The 18,610-nt window shown below is 30.8% G+C and overlaps 1 protein-coding gene across 1 annotated transcript in view; it reads left to right on the forward strand.

Moving 5' to 3' along the window:
• The window catches only part of LOC106477399 (protein kinase C-binding protein NELL1-like), a 93,324-nt gene extending 89,814 nt beyond the window's left edge, over positions 1–3,510 (forward strand). The window contains exons 19-20 of the mRNA XM_022381458.1: positions 190–239; positions 2,513–3,510. Of these exons, the coding sequence (XP_022237166.1) occupies positions 190–239; positions 2,513–2,759 (297 nt within the window). The 3' untranslated portion in view covers positions 2,760–3,510. The remainder of the gene's footprint in view (positions 1–189; positions 240–2,512) is intronic.
• Positions 3,511–18,610: the final 15,100 nt, after the last annotated feature.

Here is an 18,610-nt window from a genome sequence, read left to right on the forward strand (position 1 = left end):
AAAAAAAAAAAAAAAATCAATATATATATATAACGAAAATTGTCATTTTCTTTATATTGTCTATACAATTTATTAAACACTAGATATAATATCATAAACCTGTAAAACCTTATGTTTTCATCGTAACTGCATATAATTTAAGATGTTTTTAAATATCAAAAACTTATTTTTCTGGGCATCCTGTTACAGGGTAAGAACACCCAACGCTTGGTGAGCAGTAAGGCCTATAGATCACTTGGGTAAAACACAATTATTTTTATTTTTTATCTCCATTTCATGATTTGCACACTGTTCTTCTCTGTATATTTTAGCACTATTTCTATTCTTCCACTTCTTGCATCTTCCTTGTAGTGTAACTGAAGACAAATATTTATGTGCTACAATAGGTACTTTCTTATTGTTAATCTATTTTAGATTATAACTTGTTACTAAAATAATTACATATTATACAATAATCAGTATTTTCTCTGAAGCCACCTTTCCATAATTCATATTTACAACAATATTAGAGACATGTTAAATTATATACGGATTGTTCTCTAAGTTAAAATACTTTTCTTTTACTTGCGAGCTTTTCATCCTCTTACCAGAATCTTCATCGAACAACAATGTACTGAACAATACAAATTCGTTTATGTATGTAACACTGCTTTAAAGCATGTGACTAGGCAACAATCGTAACAATAACTGACATCTGGTATTAAAGTTATAAGATCAATTGGGTAAAAAGCAACTGTTTCTATTTTTCATCTCTATTTCATGATCTCACACAATGTTCGTTTCTGTATTTGGCAGCATCATTTCAATTGTTCTGCTTCTTTCATCTTCCTTTAAGTGTATAATATTATTGATTAACATCTAACAGTTTCAATAAACACCACTTCTGTAGCAAGTATCTGAAGACAAATATTTATGTGTCACATAATAACGTCCTCATGGTAATGTTCGCTAAAACGGATTCGAACCAGCGAATCTTGCGCCCTAACTTCCAAGACATGCCTGTCCTTGCGTAAAAGGAACACTAATAATATTTCATAATAATATAAGTGCCCTCTAGTGGTACCTTTTGCCCTGTGGCGTTACTGACTGACTACAATGATAAAAAATGTGATGTGAGGAATTGACATCATCAATTATCGATGGATAAGTATAAGACTATTTAGCAACGCTTAAACAATAAATACAATACTTACTGTGTTTTCTGTAAAGTAAACAATAAGAAGACAAAGGAAACTTAACGTAGACTGTTTTCCGTAAAGAAAAAAGTAAATTATTTTTGTTATTTTTCACAAAGGATAGAAAATTGATCACTATGAGACACAAGTTTACACTTACCTGACACCTTACTCTTGATCTTGTTTAGCTACACTACAGGTAAAAAAAAAACGTCTTCATGTTCAATAAACCTAAAAATTACATCTCAAACAGAGTTTTCAATTAGTTTCTTGTGTGATCTACTTTCAACGAAAGGCGTGACGAACCTTGAAAAGCTTGAACATATGTGTCTTGTGTGTCACACAGTTCGTTATGAGATTCTGGCTGGAATAAACACATTAATTGGCAAAATATTCGATTAAAGAACGTGTCTGATTGTAGTTCTCTCTCACTTTCCAAGTAAACAAAATCCAAATAGCTTGTTCACCATCATTAACTATGAGAATTTAACAATAACTCAATCTTAGGTTACACTACACACGAGTATTATAAATTTTAACACATGAAACATTAAAAACAAAAATCAGCTTTTTGCGAACTCTCATGCGAAAAAATAACAAAATGTCATTGTTTCAATTGTTTCGTGCCAGGGATACCATATTCTTTGTGTATGTGTGTGTGTTTGTTTGTTTTTAGTTGTGCCCAAAGACTGTTCATTATAAGACATTTCTATTAAGGTAATAAACCCTACTTTGCGTTAAACACAATTAAGCATAATAGTCTGTTCATTATACAATGATTATTAAGCATAAGTATGACATCATGCACTCTTCTCTCTCTGCTGTCTTACCTCATTGTGTGCCCTAACGTCTTATTTGTTTATACGTTTTAATGCTCCTTTTATTTTAAGCCTAATCGCAACGGTATAAAAGTAGGAAAACACCTACTGTAAAAGTTATAATAAAGATGCATGAAAGACATTGATTATTTATTTCTGCTCTCAATAATTAATGCTTAGAAAATTCTAACTCTCTAAGAATTACAATTAATCATCTATACAAAACAAGAAGAACTGCATCACATAAGTAAATTATTTACATAAACTTTATCATTAACTTAAGAATATGGTATGTAAGAAAGTTTGAATGAATTTATGTTACTTCGATTACCGTAAAATAACTCCATTCTCTCATAATAGAATCAAATTAAAATAGTAAATTTGCATGAGTTATTTTGCTTTCTTTGGACTCACGAGCTATTTCCAAATCAAACATCAGGATAATATGTAACGAGTAATCTGTGTAAAAATTATTATTGCAAATACTTAAAAACAACTTGTTTTTTGTTTTTTTATCAGGCCGGACAGCTGTGCTGCGTGTAAGCTTCTAATTGTAATGACAAGTCTATTAGCAACAGCAATTTTACCCCTACGGACAGACATAAGCACATCAAGTAAAGTTTTCTACATGAGTCTTACCCATACCTTCTCAAAACCAAAGCAATGGATATGGAATATTGTGCGGTATCGTGAGCGAAATATCCTAACACCAAAAAAACTCCAACATGTTGAAGGCCAAACATACATTCCTCATTCACAGACCTAGGACCAAAATGTAGAGACTCCCAAAAGAAAGAACTCGAGTAGTAGTTAGGGGGGAATGTTGATGATAATAGAAACCACGACATCAATATGATGTAGACTGTGTACCAGAAGACAGCGCAGTACTAAATGGGTTACTATTTTGTGTGTGAGTGTTATTCATGGAACAAAGAGTAATGAATTAGAAGTAAGTAAGTAATAATAGATAGAAACGTGGATGAGTTAAAAGTCATAGTTTTACCTGCAGCTCACAACCAGCATTTTCTCTGACTTGCTCAGATGTTGAAAAGAATGTTTGGAGAAAACCACATTTTATTGATATAATGCTAAACAATTGATATTGTGGCATATTCGAAGATAATTTATATTGTTTCTCTTGTGTGGTGATATTTAAAATGTACAGAGTTTTGGGTGTCATTCAAATATTATCGTCTCCAGCAGGATGTATAAGCGTTTTGCAGATATTTATTTTAAACATTTACTTTGGGAAACACTGTATAATAATGATGACTGAAGAATGTAAAAGGGTTGTTAACTGTGGCTAGTATTACTTGTTACACACTGAGCTGTAAATTTCTATATACAAGTGTGTGTACATAAGAACTGTTGACTGATACCCTGTTTGTTGTATTTAATGTATCTCCTATATTTTCTCTAACTTACATTTACCATGATTGTAATTGTGTAAAAAAACATATGTATATTATGTGAGTAATTCAGGCTTTATTTTAAGTAAGTGTATAGACAGATTTAAGTCAATAGATACAACACATTTAAAATATGTATTGAATTAAATGTATATATATATATATATATAAATATATGTGTGTGTGTATAAGGTTAATAATTTTATATATGGGTGTATCACATAACTGCTAGAAAATCTGTGCTGTAGAAATCAAAAATAGACATTATTTTGTTTTCTGTTATATTAACCACGTGGTTCTTAGCCTGCTAGCCCTAAGTTTTGTTACTATATTATTTGGCTTTCTATGGCTCTCTGCCATTGCGTATGAATAATTTATTATTTGACATTTTAACTGTTCATGCTAGTCATTCAGCATTCCTTTGATATACATTTTCAGGATCAAACGTTTTATTCAAAGCTCAATATTTATTTAATGTAAATTGTACCTGATAGTTTTCATTATTTTTTGTTGTTGTTTGTTAAGAAATAGTGTCGAGTGGGTGTTTAAACCTCATCCCACAGGAAAAAAAACATATTAAAACAAAATAACCCTAGGTTCCAGTTTAAATTCTTACATTTCTCATACGTTTTATGGATAAGATTCATACACTTTTTCATATCCAGTCTGATTTTTTAAACATGATTATAATATATTTACATCAAGTAACTTGGTATAAAACATTCCATAGAGAATGAGGTTAAATAGAACAATTGATTACAAAAGTTGATATCTCTTACCCACCCAAGTCGTTAGCCTTAATAATGAACTTTGTCTACTAATTTTCCTTTTGATTTGCAGTTCTTAACTTAGAACATAGCTATTAGTTTCCGTTCATTCGTAATCTTCTTGCACATCACGTGTGTCCACATAACTTAAATCAAGTGCCAAACTAAATACTTTGAACTTCATGATTTAATTCTTCGTCGATAGATTAAACTAAAAGCATGTTTCTGATTGTTTGTTGTTTTTCTTAATGCATACTTTAATTTCCAAATTAGTACAGTTTCAGAGTTTGGTGGGATTTAACGATGTTTTTTTTCTAAAATTATTATATAATTGCCATGTAGTTAGTTATCTTACTATTACCAGTTTTATGACACATATAGAAAATAAATATAGGTTTCCAGTGAGTGTTACAAATTGTATTCGAATAACACCATCATAATACACCGTTCTACTACTATCCTGTGAAATATTGTGTTATGGTGTTCGGATTAAAATATTTCTCCCGCTCTATCTCCTTTTGTTCTCTCAGTGGAATCTATTCTTGAAATTTGTTCTATGTGTTTAACCTCCAGGACTAATTTTAGGAACTAGTCATTAGTAGAAGCTCCAGTTAAACACTGAGTGCGATAGTAGTGTCAATCTAGTTTTGTCAGGAATGTAAAATAGTGTTAACAACTATGATAGAAGCGACTTAAATGAAATGGCTTTAAGTGTTAATTATGGTAAAACAAGTCAAAGCGAACTGATATACGGATAAAGTGCTTTAAGAAGCTTTAAGTTTCTTTCAAAATCTTAATTAATTTTTTCGCATCTTATAGTACGCAGCTAGTCAGTGACTGTATCTTGCTCATTATACGGGCCTTTACTAAATCGTTTTATCTTGTCTTGTTCACAGTGATTAAACTAGATCCGTACGACTGTACTATTTGGCTAATATGCTTCTGTTGGTTATTAATATCGGTGATATATTTCGAATAACCGCATTTTTGTTAGTGCCACATGAAAACATATCAGTATGCTAATCATCAATGCATACATTTTTTGAAGCATTTCTAATTGAGGTTTAAAAAGTAATTCAGATAAGTATTTCAAATAAAATAGCTTGAAACAAAGTTTTCAGCTAGAAAATTATATAAAGCAAAACGATCAATATATTTTTTAAAATTTGTAATATTTCTATGAGTCAATCTTTGTTGTCATAGGCTTTTTTTATCAAACCCAGTCTTTATCGAAAGAGATTTTACGTAATATTGTTGCTATGGAAACATCTAGTAAGGAGCGTAGCAGTATTAGCTGATTATATTATATTTCACAAGATATTTTTTTACATGATTTTTTTTTTTTTGCTTTCTTAGTAAAACTAAAAGCAAAAGAATGTTTTGATGGAAAAGTCACAATATTGATATATTGCAGTTAAACCGAGGTATTTTGTCATATTACAAAAAAAGTTATATCAAACCTCAATTCCATGAAAATCTTACCAGGTCTAAAAATAATGGAAAACTGGTAATTAATGATCAGTAAATTCAATTTAACTTAATTCAAAATATATTCATGAAAGGAATTGTGTGTTGGAACGAGTATAAGACTCACATTTTGAAATCGATGTCACTATAACTAAATATCTTTTAACATAGCATTAAGTACTTAACTGAAATCTGATGGTCTTTAACGAATAGCTCCTGACATCAGTGACCATTTCAAATGTTCTGTATTTATGTATCTCTTAGGATTTCAAATGTGCGTAATTGTTTGAACGCAGTCAATCACTGATTTCTACCATGACTTTTCATATCCATTTGAAACATGTTAGTCCTTTGTGAAAGAAATAATACATTTAATTATCTGAGTGTGTGTCGCGGTTGCCTATATGACAGTATTTAATTTTATGATAGACTAGTCGATGGATACACAACGCGTTTGTCAGCGATGCCAACTGTGAGTGATATTTAAGAATGTAAGACAAGGCTCTAGTTCGTGCGTTATGACTGTAATTACACTTTGTACTTGACTTGCCTTATAGTCGTTGCAGAGAAGCTGCCTTCTTGTTGTCTATTGGAAAGTTAATTTTTTTGGCTTATATTGCTATAAAAAGGTAAGATTATAAGTGATTATCGATAAGTGTTGTAAACTATAGCGAACAGTTTCTTCCTGTTGAACATAGCTGTTGTTTAGAATGATTGTTCTATCTGTTCTCTATATAAACGGAGGCTTGACTAACCAGTATTCCATTGTTGTTGTCTAAAATACAAAAACATCTCACTTTTATTTTCTCCTGTATTTATTCAGATATCAATGTTGAATTAAAATTAATTACAACACTATTGTTTTTGTATTTTATGTATTCTATCTTGAAAAAATAGAATTGAAATAGAAACATATTAATAAATTGTAACTTAACTCAACATCTTGTTTTAGGTACTGACAATACTTTGAAAAAGATAAATTAAGAATTATATTTGTTTAACTATAAAAGTTTTGAGTTTGAGCGCAGTCTCTGCTAAATCGTATATATATATATATATTAAAATAACCCTCTACAATGAAATGTACGACAAAGATGCAACTGATGTCAATTATCTCAGTAAGAGAATCAACAATACCGTTTACAGAAAGAATGTAACTAATGTCGATTATCTCTATAAGAGAATCAACAATACCGTTTACAAAAAGAATGTAACTAATGTCGATTATCTCTATTAGAGAATCAACAATACCGTTTAGAGAAAGAATATAACTACTGTCGATTATCTCTATTAGAGAATCAACAATACCGTTTACAAAAAGAATGTAACTAATGTCGATTATCTCTATAAGAGAATCAACAATACCGTTTACAGAAAGATTTTTGTAAACGGTATTGTTGATTCTCTAATTATGATAACCGACATTAGTTACATTAGTTTTGTAAACGGTATTGTTGATTCTCTAATAGAGATAATCGACATTAGTTATATTCTTTCTCTAAACGGTATTGTTGATTCTCTAATAGAGATAATCGACATTAGTTACATTATTTTTGTAAACGGTATTGTTGATTCTCTAATTATGATAACCGACATTAGTTACATTAGTTTTGTAAACGGTATTGTTGATTCTCTAATAGAGATAATCGACATTAGTTATATTCTTTCTCTAAACGGTATTGTTGATTCTCTAATAGAGATAATCGACATTAGTTACATTAATGTAACTAATGTCGGTTATCTTAATTAAAGAACCAACAATACCGTTTACAAAATAAAATACAAAATCGCCTTTTACACCTTACAATTTTATATTTTGTTTCATTCTTAAATATGTTATTTTAAAAATAAGAAAATAAAGTGGCATTACAATCTCATCACGCACTAAGAAATAGATTATTTTTTTTTGTTTTCAACTAATTAATGGCTTATCGTACAGACACATAAGTTATAAACACTCTAAATTATGCTTGTTCTTAAGGCACAGGTATTGAACAAAGTTATTTATGGAATTTTAGATAGTTGTAACTAAATTTAACTTTACAACATTCTAGTACGAATGAAGTTTAAGTATCATTAAATTTTTTTACATAGAAGTCTTAGAATCTTTGACAAAACTGTATACGGTGCTTTCAAAATTCTAAAATTTTGTGACTAATTTGAACCATGATGAATCGTAAGCATAATATTCAATTCTTTTTTCCACTATTACCTGAAAATGTTTTTTTTCTTCTAATAATTGAATGAAAGACTGTAATTCGAGTTTTAAATTACCATTTAGTCTTAGTCTGCTCTATCTTGATAAGAATGTACCAATAACGCTATTTATTGACGCTTTATTCAACAATATATCTATACTCTATCTTGACAAGAATGTATAAATAACGCTATTTATTGACGCTTTATTCAACAGTATATCTATACTCTATCTTGATAAGAATGTACCAATATCGCTGTTTATTGAAGCTTTATTAAACAATATATCTAATATGCGAATATCTCACGATAATAATATAAAACAATATAATGGATTAATCTACATACATCGAGAATATTGTAGAAAAGGCACTTATATAAAACGATTTAAAAATTATATTTTCCAATCAAACAAGTGTTTATAACTTCTAATTATTTACTAACCTAATTTTTCTGGTTTGCTTGTTATCAAGCATAAAGCTACACAATGGGCTATCTGTGCTCTGCCTACCACGGGCATCGAAGCTCGGGTTTAGCGTTTTCAAACTTACCGATGAGCCACTGAGGGGGATATATTGTCTACTATAAAGACTTGTGAACTGATTGAACTGTCCTTTAAATTTTACCTAAACTATATTTCTTGAGATATTAAGTATCATTTAGTTGTTTGTAGTTTTATACTTCCTAGCAGAAAAACTTGTGTTTTGATTAGAAACATAATTAATCTGCGAAATACCGTGAAAAGTTAATTTTTATTGCAGTTAGTCTTCCGTATTAAATTTATTACAAACGACTGTGTCGCCATCTTTTGTTCAAATAAAAACACAAAAAAGGTTTAATGCAAGAATTACCTTTATAATTTTTTTGCATATAAAAGCATATGCACTTGCAAGCGACAGATTAAAGAGAACAACTTTGAAACGAACAACTATTTTTAAGCAAGTTTTTACCTCTTTGCAAAACTGACTTTACAACACAGGCGAACGTCATGAATAGTGTAAAAAGTATCTCTTCTCTTAGTTTAATTTAATAGTGGTTTTATTCCTATTAGAACAGTTAAAAACAACATAATTCTATAAAGTTAACAAACGACTTGCGAGAGGATGATGCAAAGGTGTATATTTTTTTCGTATGATTTACATGTTACGAGCACCCTACAAAATTAAAATATAAATGTTTAGTAAAGTGATTTCAAACAACATTTATTAGAGCACACCTTAGATTTCTTTTTCTATATCTCACCTGTAGAAAATACCATAAAACAATTACATGTTTGAACATGAAGCCTAGTCTTTTTTTGATGATATTTATTCCTCAAAATTCAAATCATCATACCTTCAAAATAAAATTTAAAGAATCGGAAATATAACAAGATAACCGTCGTTGAATATAAATATAGATACTTAAAACCTGAGTTCTTTGAAAAAAAATCATATGAGATTCAGATTATTTTACTTAAGGAACGCGCCCTTCCACGTCGAAACTATTTTTGCGAAAAAGTTAATTTCCAGTCATCATAAGGAAACCTACTCTTCAGATTATTAGATCAATGTCTTGTTCTTATAAGGATAACTTTCTTCCATTTTAAAATTACTCTACTTTGCCAAATTTTATAAGTAAGAAACTTAACCAGTATAAAATTTTTAATCCTACATTATTCGGCTTTTTGGAATATAATATTTTGAAGCTGCTGATAAAAGAATAGAAAGTAACAATATAATGCATGTTTTATAATTCTGCATATAACAAGCCCCTCGGCGGTTCTGCGATAAGTTTCACAGCTTACAAAGTTAAAATCCTAGTTTTGACACCCTCGGCGAGCAGATTTCCCATTCTACAGATTTGTGTTTCATAGCAAACAAACAAATTATTGTAACAAAATGTTTTATAATATTAGCTGTGTATCAAAACTCGTGCCATTATCAGTAGAGAACTAGAGTTTGGAGAAGTATCAACATTTTAGATAATGATTGTTGCTAAACATTGATAATGAGGGGAATTTTGCCCATCGTGTTTGTTGGAATATGCTTTGGGTTAAATATTATGTTTTAAATAACAATATCAACAGAAAAAGAAGAATTAAAAGTTGTTGTTTTTTTTTCTTGCTATAATCTGTGTGCTTTCATAGAGTTATGCAATGACTGGAGGGTTTACAGAAATGAGAAAAAAACAAGACAATTGTATGTTTCACAAACACATTTATTTACGATGGCGGTTTCGCTAATACAGCCATCATCAAGTGCCTGATGATGCCTTTACTGGCGAAACCATGGTTGCGAATAAATGATGTATTTGTAAAACGTACAGTTGTCTTGTTTTTCGTCAAATCTGTAATTATGGAGTTTCACCGAGTACCGACTGTTTCAAGTATCAATTATAGTTTAATTTTACTTTTTGGATAATAAAAAAACTTGCATAAATTTTAAGGTAGATATTCAGGGTGTCCGGAAATTATGTTAACAAATTTATTAACATTTACTTGTGAATGCATTAATACTCCTGTTGGTCTAATGGACTAGTATTCATCATAGCCAAGTTCAAGGTTCCTGTTTCAGAAACACAATTAAGCAATTTTGTAAAAGTATTCCAGAACAATCTATACTAATGTGTATTCGCATAAAGCTGGTAGATTAATCCGGAATATTGGTGAGAAAGACATTTAGGTCTCTTTGCTGAAGCCATTACGTAGCAGGTTGTGAGACCTCAGCACAAAAACCGAAACGTCGTTCGCTCCAAAGCTCCAGGCAGATCCAGTCCTTATAAATTCAAAGCCCGAGTTTTATAATTACCATCTGTAATCTGTAAATATGATATATAATCATAATATGCTTAACAGAATATCTGAATAATTGCCATTTAGGAATTATTTTCATTAAATAGCTCATATTAAAGCTCTGTTTATAAGCATTTTTATACCATTCATAGGTTTTAGTTACTCCATTTTAAAGACTACTAATTAGATAATCCCAACAAGGTTATCATTTGATCAACTGATTTTAGGTTAACTAGTGTCATTCCTTCCATGTTCCAAGGCAACGTACAATACGTAAAGTACATATTCCAGATGACTCCACCAATAATAATTGTTGAAGAGGAACCAGAGGATCAAGCTGTTGATGGTGTTTCTATAGCTGGGATTTCGACACCATCAGATGAGTATGGATGATACAAACTGATCTTATCTCCATTTAACTGTAAACTACATTTGTAGAGGCTTAGTTGATTTGTTGTTGTTGCTGTTCTCTCTTTAGGAATTTTTCAAACATCAATAAAATTTTGTACTGCAGAATTTTAATTTATTAATTGTATAGACACAAATTGAAGTAAGGTGCTAAGTCATTTGTACATTTTTATATTGTTGGTAAGGCTTGCTCGCATGCTCAAATAAATATGGCTTATGAATTTTGTATTCAAATGAAAATGCATGGTTTGATTTTTTTATTTTGTTATATCTAATGATTTTTTATGCTAATATCTGTAATATATATATATTGTAAATATAATTAAACTCATGCTGATAATGAATAATAAAAGTAGTTAAATTTCCAATAAATTGAGTTCCATATCTTACTATAAGTCGTCAAACATAATGGTCATCGAAAATGTTCGCCCTTTCGGCCATAAGGGGCGTTTTGATATAAAGGTCAAACCCACTTTTCTTTGGTAAACTTCAACCCAAGAGTTAGCGGTGATTGGTGCTTTTGACTAGTTGCTTGTATCATTTCAAAATTAGGGACGACGGCTAGCGCAGATAGCCCTCAAGTAGTTTTACACAAATTTCAACAAACAAGCAAACTCGCCGCACAAAACGGTTACATTCACACAAATCGTAAAACCTTAATTTTGTTCTTCGTTGTTTGGGAAATACGAGCAAAGAGCCTTTTGTAATATAATTTTATGTGTACCTGAAAATGTTCTATTTTCTTTAAGGTTAAACAAAATCATTTTTCTTTTTTCATTGATGACAGACAAAAAAAATTATTAAGAGTAAACTCTCAGAAGAAAATTATTGCGGCAATATTACATTTATATAAAAGTATCAGATAGTACATTGATGGGTAAGCGGTAACTATGCGGACTTCTAACGCTGAAATGAGTGTTTTTTATTCACCTTAGTGGGCAGAGTGCAAATAATCCATTTTGTAGCTTTGCACTAAAAAATTACAAGTATTGTATCTGTAATTGATTTTATTGTAATTAGATGAAACATGTTTATTAAAAGAAGAAGAAAAACGAACGATATTAAAAATAGTGTTCAATACAGAAGACAGATGGCAAGACACGAAAGCATGGATCATAAGTAAACTCTTTCACAGGTGGGAAAAAAATTAAAATATTTTTTTATGTTAATATAAGAATAAAACATAGTTAGTTGTTGCAATGATTAAACCAATAATATCTAAGTGTGTTAAAAATCTAAATCTAATTAACATTGCGTAGAGTACAGTTTGGAAAGTTAAGTGCTTATGACTTTATTGTTAACAAATACTTAATCAAGTACTATTTCAAGAACTACTGAGAACATGTACATCGAAGAAAAATCTTTTTCGTATATTGAAGAAATGATACATTTAATTTTTGTGTCAGCCTTTTTTTCCAGTTCAAGAACGTAATTTATTATTAAATCCTACTTCTTGGCGTAAATGATATTCTGTATTTACTTAATGGGGAAGGTTATATAATCGAATTTCAAGTATACAAAGAAAATACTTAACTGCTGTTAAAAAAGATAAAAGATAAGCAAAATGTGTGAACTCCAAAATAATCAGGATTCTATATTATTGTTTTAAAAGTTAATGGTATTAAAAGTTTGTTAGTTGTTAAGACGAAAGCTATACGATGGGCTATCTATGCTGTGCTCACCAAATATATAATAAAAGTAAATAAAACATTGTTATAATATATTGATGGTAGTAAAAGATGCCGTAAGATGGCACTAAGTACACATTGTTTAATAATGAAAACAGTTCTGATTGTTTACACGTTGGGCTATCTGTGCTCTGCCCATCACGGGTATCGAAACCCAGTTTCTAGTGTTATAAGTCCGCAGACATACCGCTGTGCCAATGGGGGCAATAGTATTGATACAATAAACTAGTGTACGTTGACTATTAGTGGGATTCCACTGTAAGCGTGTGAAGAAAATGTTAACAGAAATTCAATATGTCTGCCGGATACAAACATATAATATTATGTATTAGCTACACCCAACGATAATTGTTTTAAGAAAACAAATGTTATTGTTTACCTTGTAGTCACTTAGTACTCAAAAGAAAAATAAATTACCACATAATGATTACTTTGTAAAATAATACCCTTTTCCATGGAGTATATTAAATTAAATACTTTGAATAATTAAATAGTTCAGTGTAATAGCGTAATATAAAACCAATGTGAAATATCTCATGCATTAAAAATAAATACGTCTTCTCTTTTCTTTCATAATTATTCGGTCTTTTCCTTTTTACATAATTGTCTGGTGTCCAGCATCCTCATTTCACAATATAAAACCGTCCATTTACTCTGACGAATCTCCCCTCATCTTCTGCAAAATTTTATTTTCTTTCATAGTTTTAAAAACGGAAATACAGAAAAGATTCTACATCAATGTTTTTCATTTTGAAGCTGCTTAAACAATGGCTTTTGAACTAGCCAACCGCACGAGCTTTTGTATTCGTGGAAATTATCATTGATATTTGTGACTTGGACAACCAAAGTAAAGGTAAAACGTTTCTCTAGCCACGTATAACAATAAACATTGAAAAACAACTAATTAAATCGAGTACTACAACACAGCAGCAATGTACTGTGATGCTTTATTAAACTTTATTAGTAATATAGATGTTTATATTTTTCGGGGAGAAACTCACAAATGGATTCGTGCCCTTTAAACCTTCGGTGACTCACTTTATTGCCTCACCAGTGCTTTTTCTTTTTCGGAAATTAAAGGTCTACTATACATAAATCTTTAATGATTTTTAAATTTGTTCTTTTCTCCTTGGTTTAATATATCGTGAATACTTATGTTACAAAATATAATAACTTATTCTTGATCGATTTTAATGATAATGTCACCTTCTAAAAGACTTTGTTTTGAGTCCACTATGCGTGTGGTTGAACCGGTTTACCGTCACAACGTGTATGATTCTGACTTGCAACTCAAATCGCAACCAATAGAAAAATACACACTTCTTTAAAGTCGCACTAGAATACGGTCTGAACCGGTTTAAAGTCACAATGTGAGTGATTTTGATTTGCAACTGAAATCGCAGCCGCACTAGAGTACGTAATATGGCGTCAAAAAGTCGACAAACAAGAAAATTGAGATATGGCTTATTTGGATCATCTCGAGCCTGCCCCCTCCCCCAATGACTCAGCAGTAAATCTGAAAGATTATAACGGTTAAGAAAAACGGGTTTCGATACCCATTTTATAGCTTTGTGTTTGACAACAAAACAAACAAATAAACAAAGAAATTTCGAAGCACAACATGTGAGGTTGCTGGTACATTCTTAGAAACTTTAATTGATAAGTAACATTTCAATGGATCGTTCTGAACGTCTTGGCTACTGGCACGTGATGATGTCTAAAAATAGCAGCAACAGGAGTTTACAAGGATAAAGTTTCTAACCAAACTAGTAATGAACTCAAGCATCATGTTATGTTATCAGCGACTAAGTTGTTTAGAGACTTCAGACTAGATCTTTATGATAAATGTTTTTATGAATCCCTTCCATGCTTATTTTTTATTTTACTAGCTTTACGCTCTAATGCAATTCCTTTTTTTTTACAAGAAATATGCAGCTTATTAACGTTAATTAAATAAGTTTATTCCCGCGATCCCTAGAATTCAAAGTGTATTTGAACTAATGGAGAGGAATAACTTTTTTAGTAGACTGAAGTTGTGCAAGTGTTTTCGTAATGTGATACGTGTTTTACAGAATACATAAAATTTGAAATATATGAAATAAGAAGTTTCAACTGAAATAAATGTCATAAAATATTTTGGCAAAAACAGCAATGAATAACAAGTATCCAAAGTATTTTTATGAATATACTTAGTAACATATGAATCTATGACGTTGTAAGAAAATTACTCATGTTGAATGTCCATTTCTTAAACATATTAAACATTGAGTGGCTCTGAATGAAATGGAATTGTTTAGAGAGTATCCATTTATACTAATGGAATCTAATTTCAGTAAAATATTCAGAATTACGTATAACCAGATTAAAGAGTCGAATCTGCAGCTACAATTAATATGATTAGTGTGACAATATCCTCTATTATCTATAACACATGACCATTTGCTACCTGGTGTCAGTTTTCTCTCATAATTGCTGTGATATGTGTTCTATGTCGATATGGTGATAGTTAAATATGGCTCTAAGTCGTTGGATATGGTTGTCTCTTAATGTTGTTATCTTGCTAGGCTACAAATACGAGACTAGAATTATCTGAAGTAGAAAGGTGAGCACTTCACCATTTATTTACAGTTATCGAACGACTATATTTTAGTTGAATATTTTGTAGCTGGCAAATAAAGCTGTTGCTCTAATTCATATGTTCATAATCATATGTAAACCGAAGCTTTAATGCCTAATATCTGTTGGTTATAGAAACGCCCTGTGAAGCAGTCGTTGCTCTAATTCATATGTGCCTAGTCATATGTAAACAGAATCTTCAATGCCTACTAACTACTGACCATAGAAACACCCTGTGAAGCAGCTGTTGCTGGAAATTATATGGTCCTAGTCATGTGTAAACCGAAGCTTTAAGGCCTACTAACTGTTGGTTGGAAAAACGCCCTGTGAAGCAGCCGTTGCTCTAATATATATGGTCCTAGTCATATGTAAACCGAAGCTTTAAGGCTTACTAACTGTTGGTTGTAGATACACTCTGTAAATCAGCTGTTGCTCTAATTTATACGGGCCTAGTCATATGTAAACAAAATATTTAATGTCTACTAACTACTGATCATAGAAACACCCTGTGAATCAGCTGTTGCTTGAATTTATATGGTCCTAATCATATGCAAGGCGGAGATTAATGCCTACTAGCTGTTGGTCTGAGAAACGCCCTGTGAAACAGATGTTGCTCGAATTTCTATGGTCCTAGTTATATGCAAACCGAAGCTAAATACCTCCTAACTGTTAGCCAGAGAAACACCCTGTAAAGCAGCTGTTGCTCGTATTTATATGGTCCTATTCATATACAAACCGAAGCTTAATGCCTACTAGCTGTTGGTCAGAGAAACGCCTTGTGAAACAGATGTTGCTCTAATTTAAATTACCATACTCGTATGTAAACCGAAACTTTAATACCTACTGGCTGTTAGCCAAAGCGATTAAAAAACTAATAATAAACATTAATTTAGCTGTACTTGTAACGAGTCGGGTTCTCTGTTAAAACATTTAACAAATAACGTGAAAATAAGCATTTTATATCTTATTTTATAAAGCAGATTCATAAGATAAAACAGTTATCGTTCTGTGTTTTGTGACAAACGTGGAATATTTCGTTACTGTGATTGTATTCTCTGGTATTTAATAAGCTTTCGTTCTAATCATAAAGGCTTGGAGTGCAGTTAAAGGACTAAACTTTCTAGTAACGAATTTGTCTTTGCTCTGCTCTTACATTGGCATATACAGCCAAAATGTAACAGGTCATAAGTGACTTTAAAAACCTCAAAGAAAGATAACATAATTAGAAACAAAAGAGGGCGAATTTCTCTGACAAAGATTAACAGAATACTTCATGTAAATATATAATACTGAAGAGAAAACTTTGATGTGTGCATCATTTTAATGTTTCTGCTCACGCTTCGGGCAGACAAGACCATTAGAAAGATAATTTGACGAGAAGCCAAATCTGAAATCATTTATTCTTTATGTTCTGTTTCTTATCGTTTCAGTTCTATAACAAAAATAAACCTGTAAACTAAGTTCGATTATGCAAAATATTAACATATTCCTCAAATATTATGTAAAAAAAGAAGAGTGCATAAAATGTTGAGATGTTAACACTGAGAAAAAACATAAAAGTAGTAAATATTTATACTTATGGTGTTTTGAGTTCGTTTTACTTCACCATATAATTTAGGTATGTGAATAATGTCATGACATTTCGCCAAATTGATTGTTCGATATCATACAGTGGACCAACTATTCAATGATAGAGATAATGATAGATGTTTCATTTGGAGATTAATTCTTTTAAAATAACCATATTATCTATTTGAACAGGGAATTTTGTTTTTAAAGATTATTATAGTATTCTATGTTTCTCTATTATTCAGAAAGTGAATCATACTAAAATAAAGGAAGAGTAAAGTTAGTTGATATTGCACGTCGAGCAATGTAAGAATGTTTTAGTAAACAAATGTACATAACTTTGCAGACAAAATAAAGTAAACTTGCAGTGTAACTGGAGACCAATACGTACATCAATAGTTCTTAACTGATCTGTTGGGAGTCTTAACAGTGCATATTGCTGTTAGTTTTTCCAATCACACAGTCAGTTCACATATACTTACAGGGTTTAATGACCCTACGATGTACGAAGTGATTGCTAGAGCATTTTAATGAACATCACGCCATTAAAATATCCACTGTATACAAAGTCTGGACTTCTAACACAACAGATGCCAATCTTCTGGAGTGGATTTGATAAAAAAATGAAAGGGTTGACTGAGATACTTTTCAGCATATTACGTTAGGTTATTGCTTATGTCAATCTAGTTTCTTTCTAACACAATAGATTTGAAATATAATGTCTGTCAATGTCTATCAATGCTGTTGGTGATTAAAAAGACTAAACTTTTATATTTTTTCACTCTAACTAGCTGTCTATTTATTTTCAGCGAATAGAGGAGTTAGGACAGGCATTGGGATTACTGAACAAAAAGAAAAGAAACATTACCTTAATAAATTAGGGAAGAACAAGTTGATATGAGAGACTGCTTTCTAATAAGAAGTCCTTGTCTGTAACCATATAGTTATGTCAGGACTAGGTGTCTCAGACTTAAGAGACACTTTCTAAATCATCTAATGTTTCATCTAGAAGATCAGGTAGCTATTTATAGAGCAAAGTAACCGAATTTAAAGTGTTTCTGTACTTTACAAATAACAAATGTTTCTGTCGCCTTCAGTTAAAGATACTCCGCTAAAGTTGGGCTGCTCCATGAAGCTTCTTCTTCTGTATATCTTCCAGTTATCAATAAAAAGAGCCATTATGAGGTAAGTAGTGATAAACGAGAAATATTTCTACCTAAGAGTAATATAAAACATGAATTGCTTATGATGAATTCCATATAGTATGATATTAGTTTAACTGTTCTTATAAAGTTTTAGTCAGCGATACCTGGTCACTTGATTGGATGAAAGGAAGAAATATCAGAAATTAAAGATGTTTATTGAAAACCATAGTTTAAAATAATCAATCTTTTGTTTAATATAATCTTCCATTTACAAAAGTATTTATTTGTTTGTGTTTAAAGAATGTCTTTAGTATTTCCCATATTTCAAATCACGCATTTGATCCTGCAAAACCGACCCTCAATTCGAAATTTGTTACACATTCAGGGTAATGGTTTCAAATGAACTAATTTGAAAAAGATACGAAGATAAACTAAGAATTAACTTTTACACTAGCTTGTTAGTGGCTAACTCACTCTTAAGTGGTATTTCTTTTGAACGTTCTGATATCAGTTTGATATACAAGATGGACTGCTCATTCTACAAAGCAATTCTACTCATTATGATCGGCGTTAATCTCA

This window comes from Limulus polyphemus, unplaced genomic scaffold (assembly GCF_000517525.1).
Source record: "Limulus polyphemus unplaced genomic scaffold, Limulus_polyphemus-2.1.2 Scaffold165, whole genome shotgun sequence".
Classification (NCBI taxonomy): domain Eukaryota; kingdom Metazoa; phylum Arthropoda; class Merostomata; order Xiphosura; family Limulidae; genus Limulus; species Limulus polyphemus.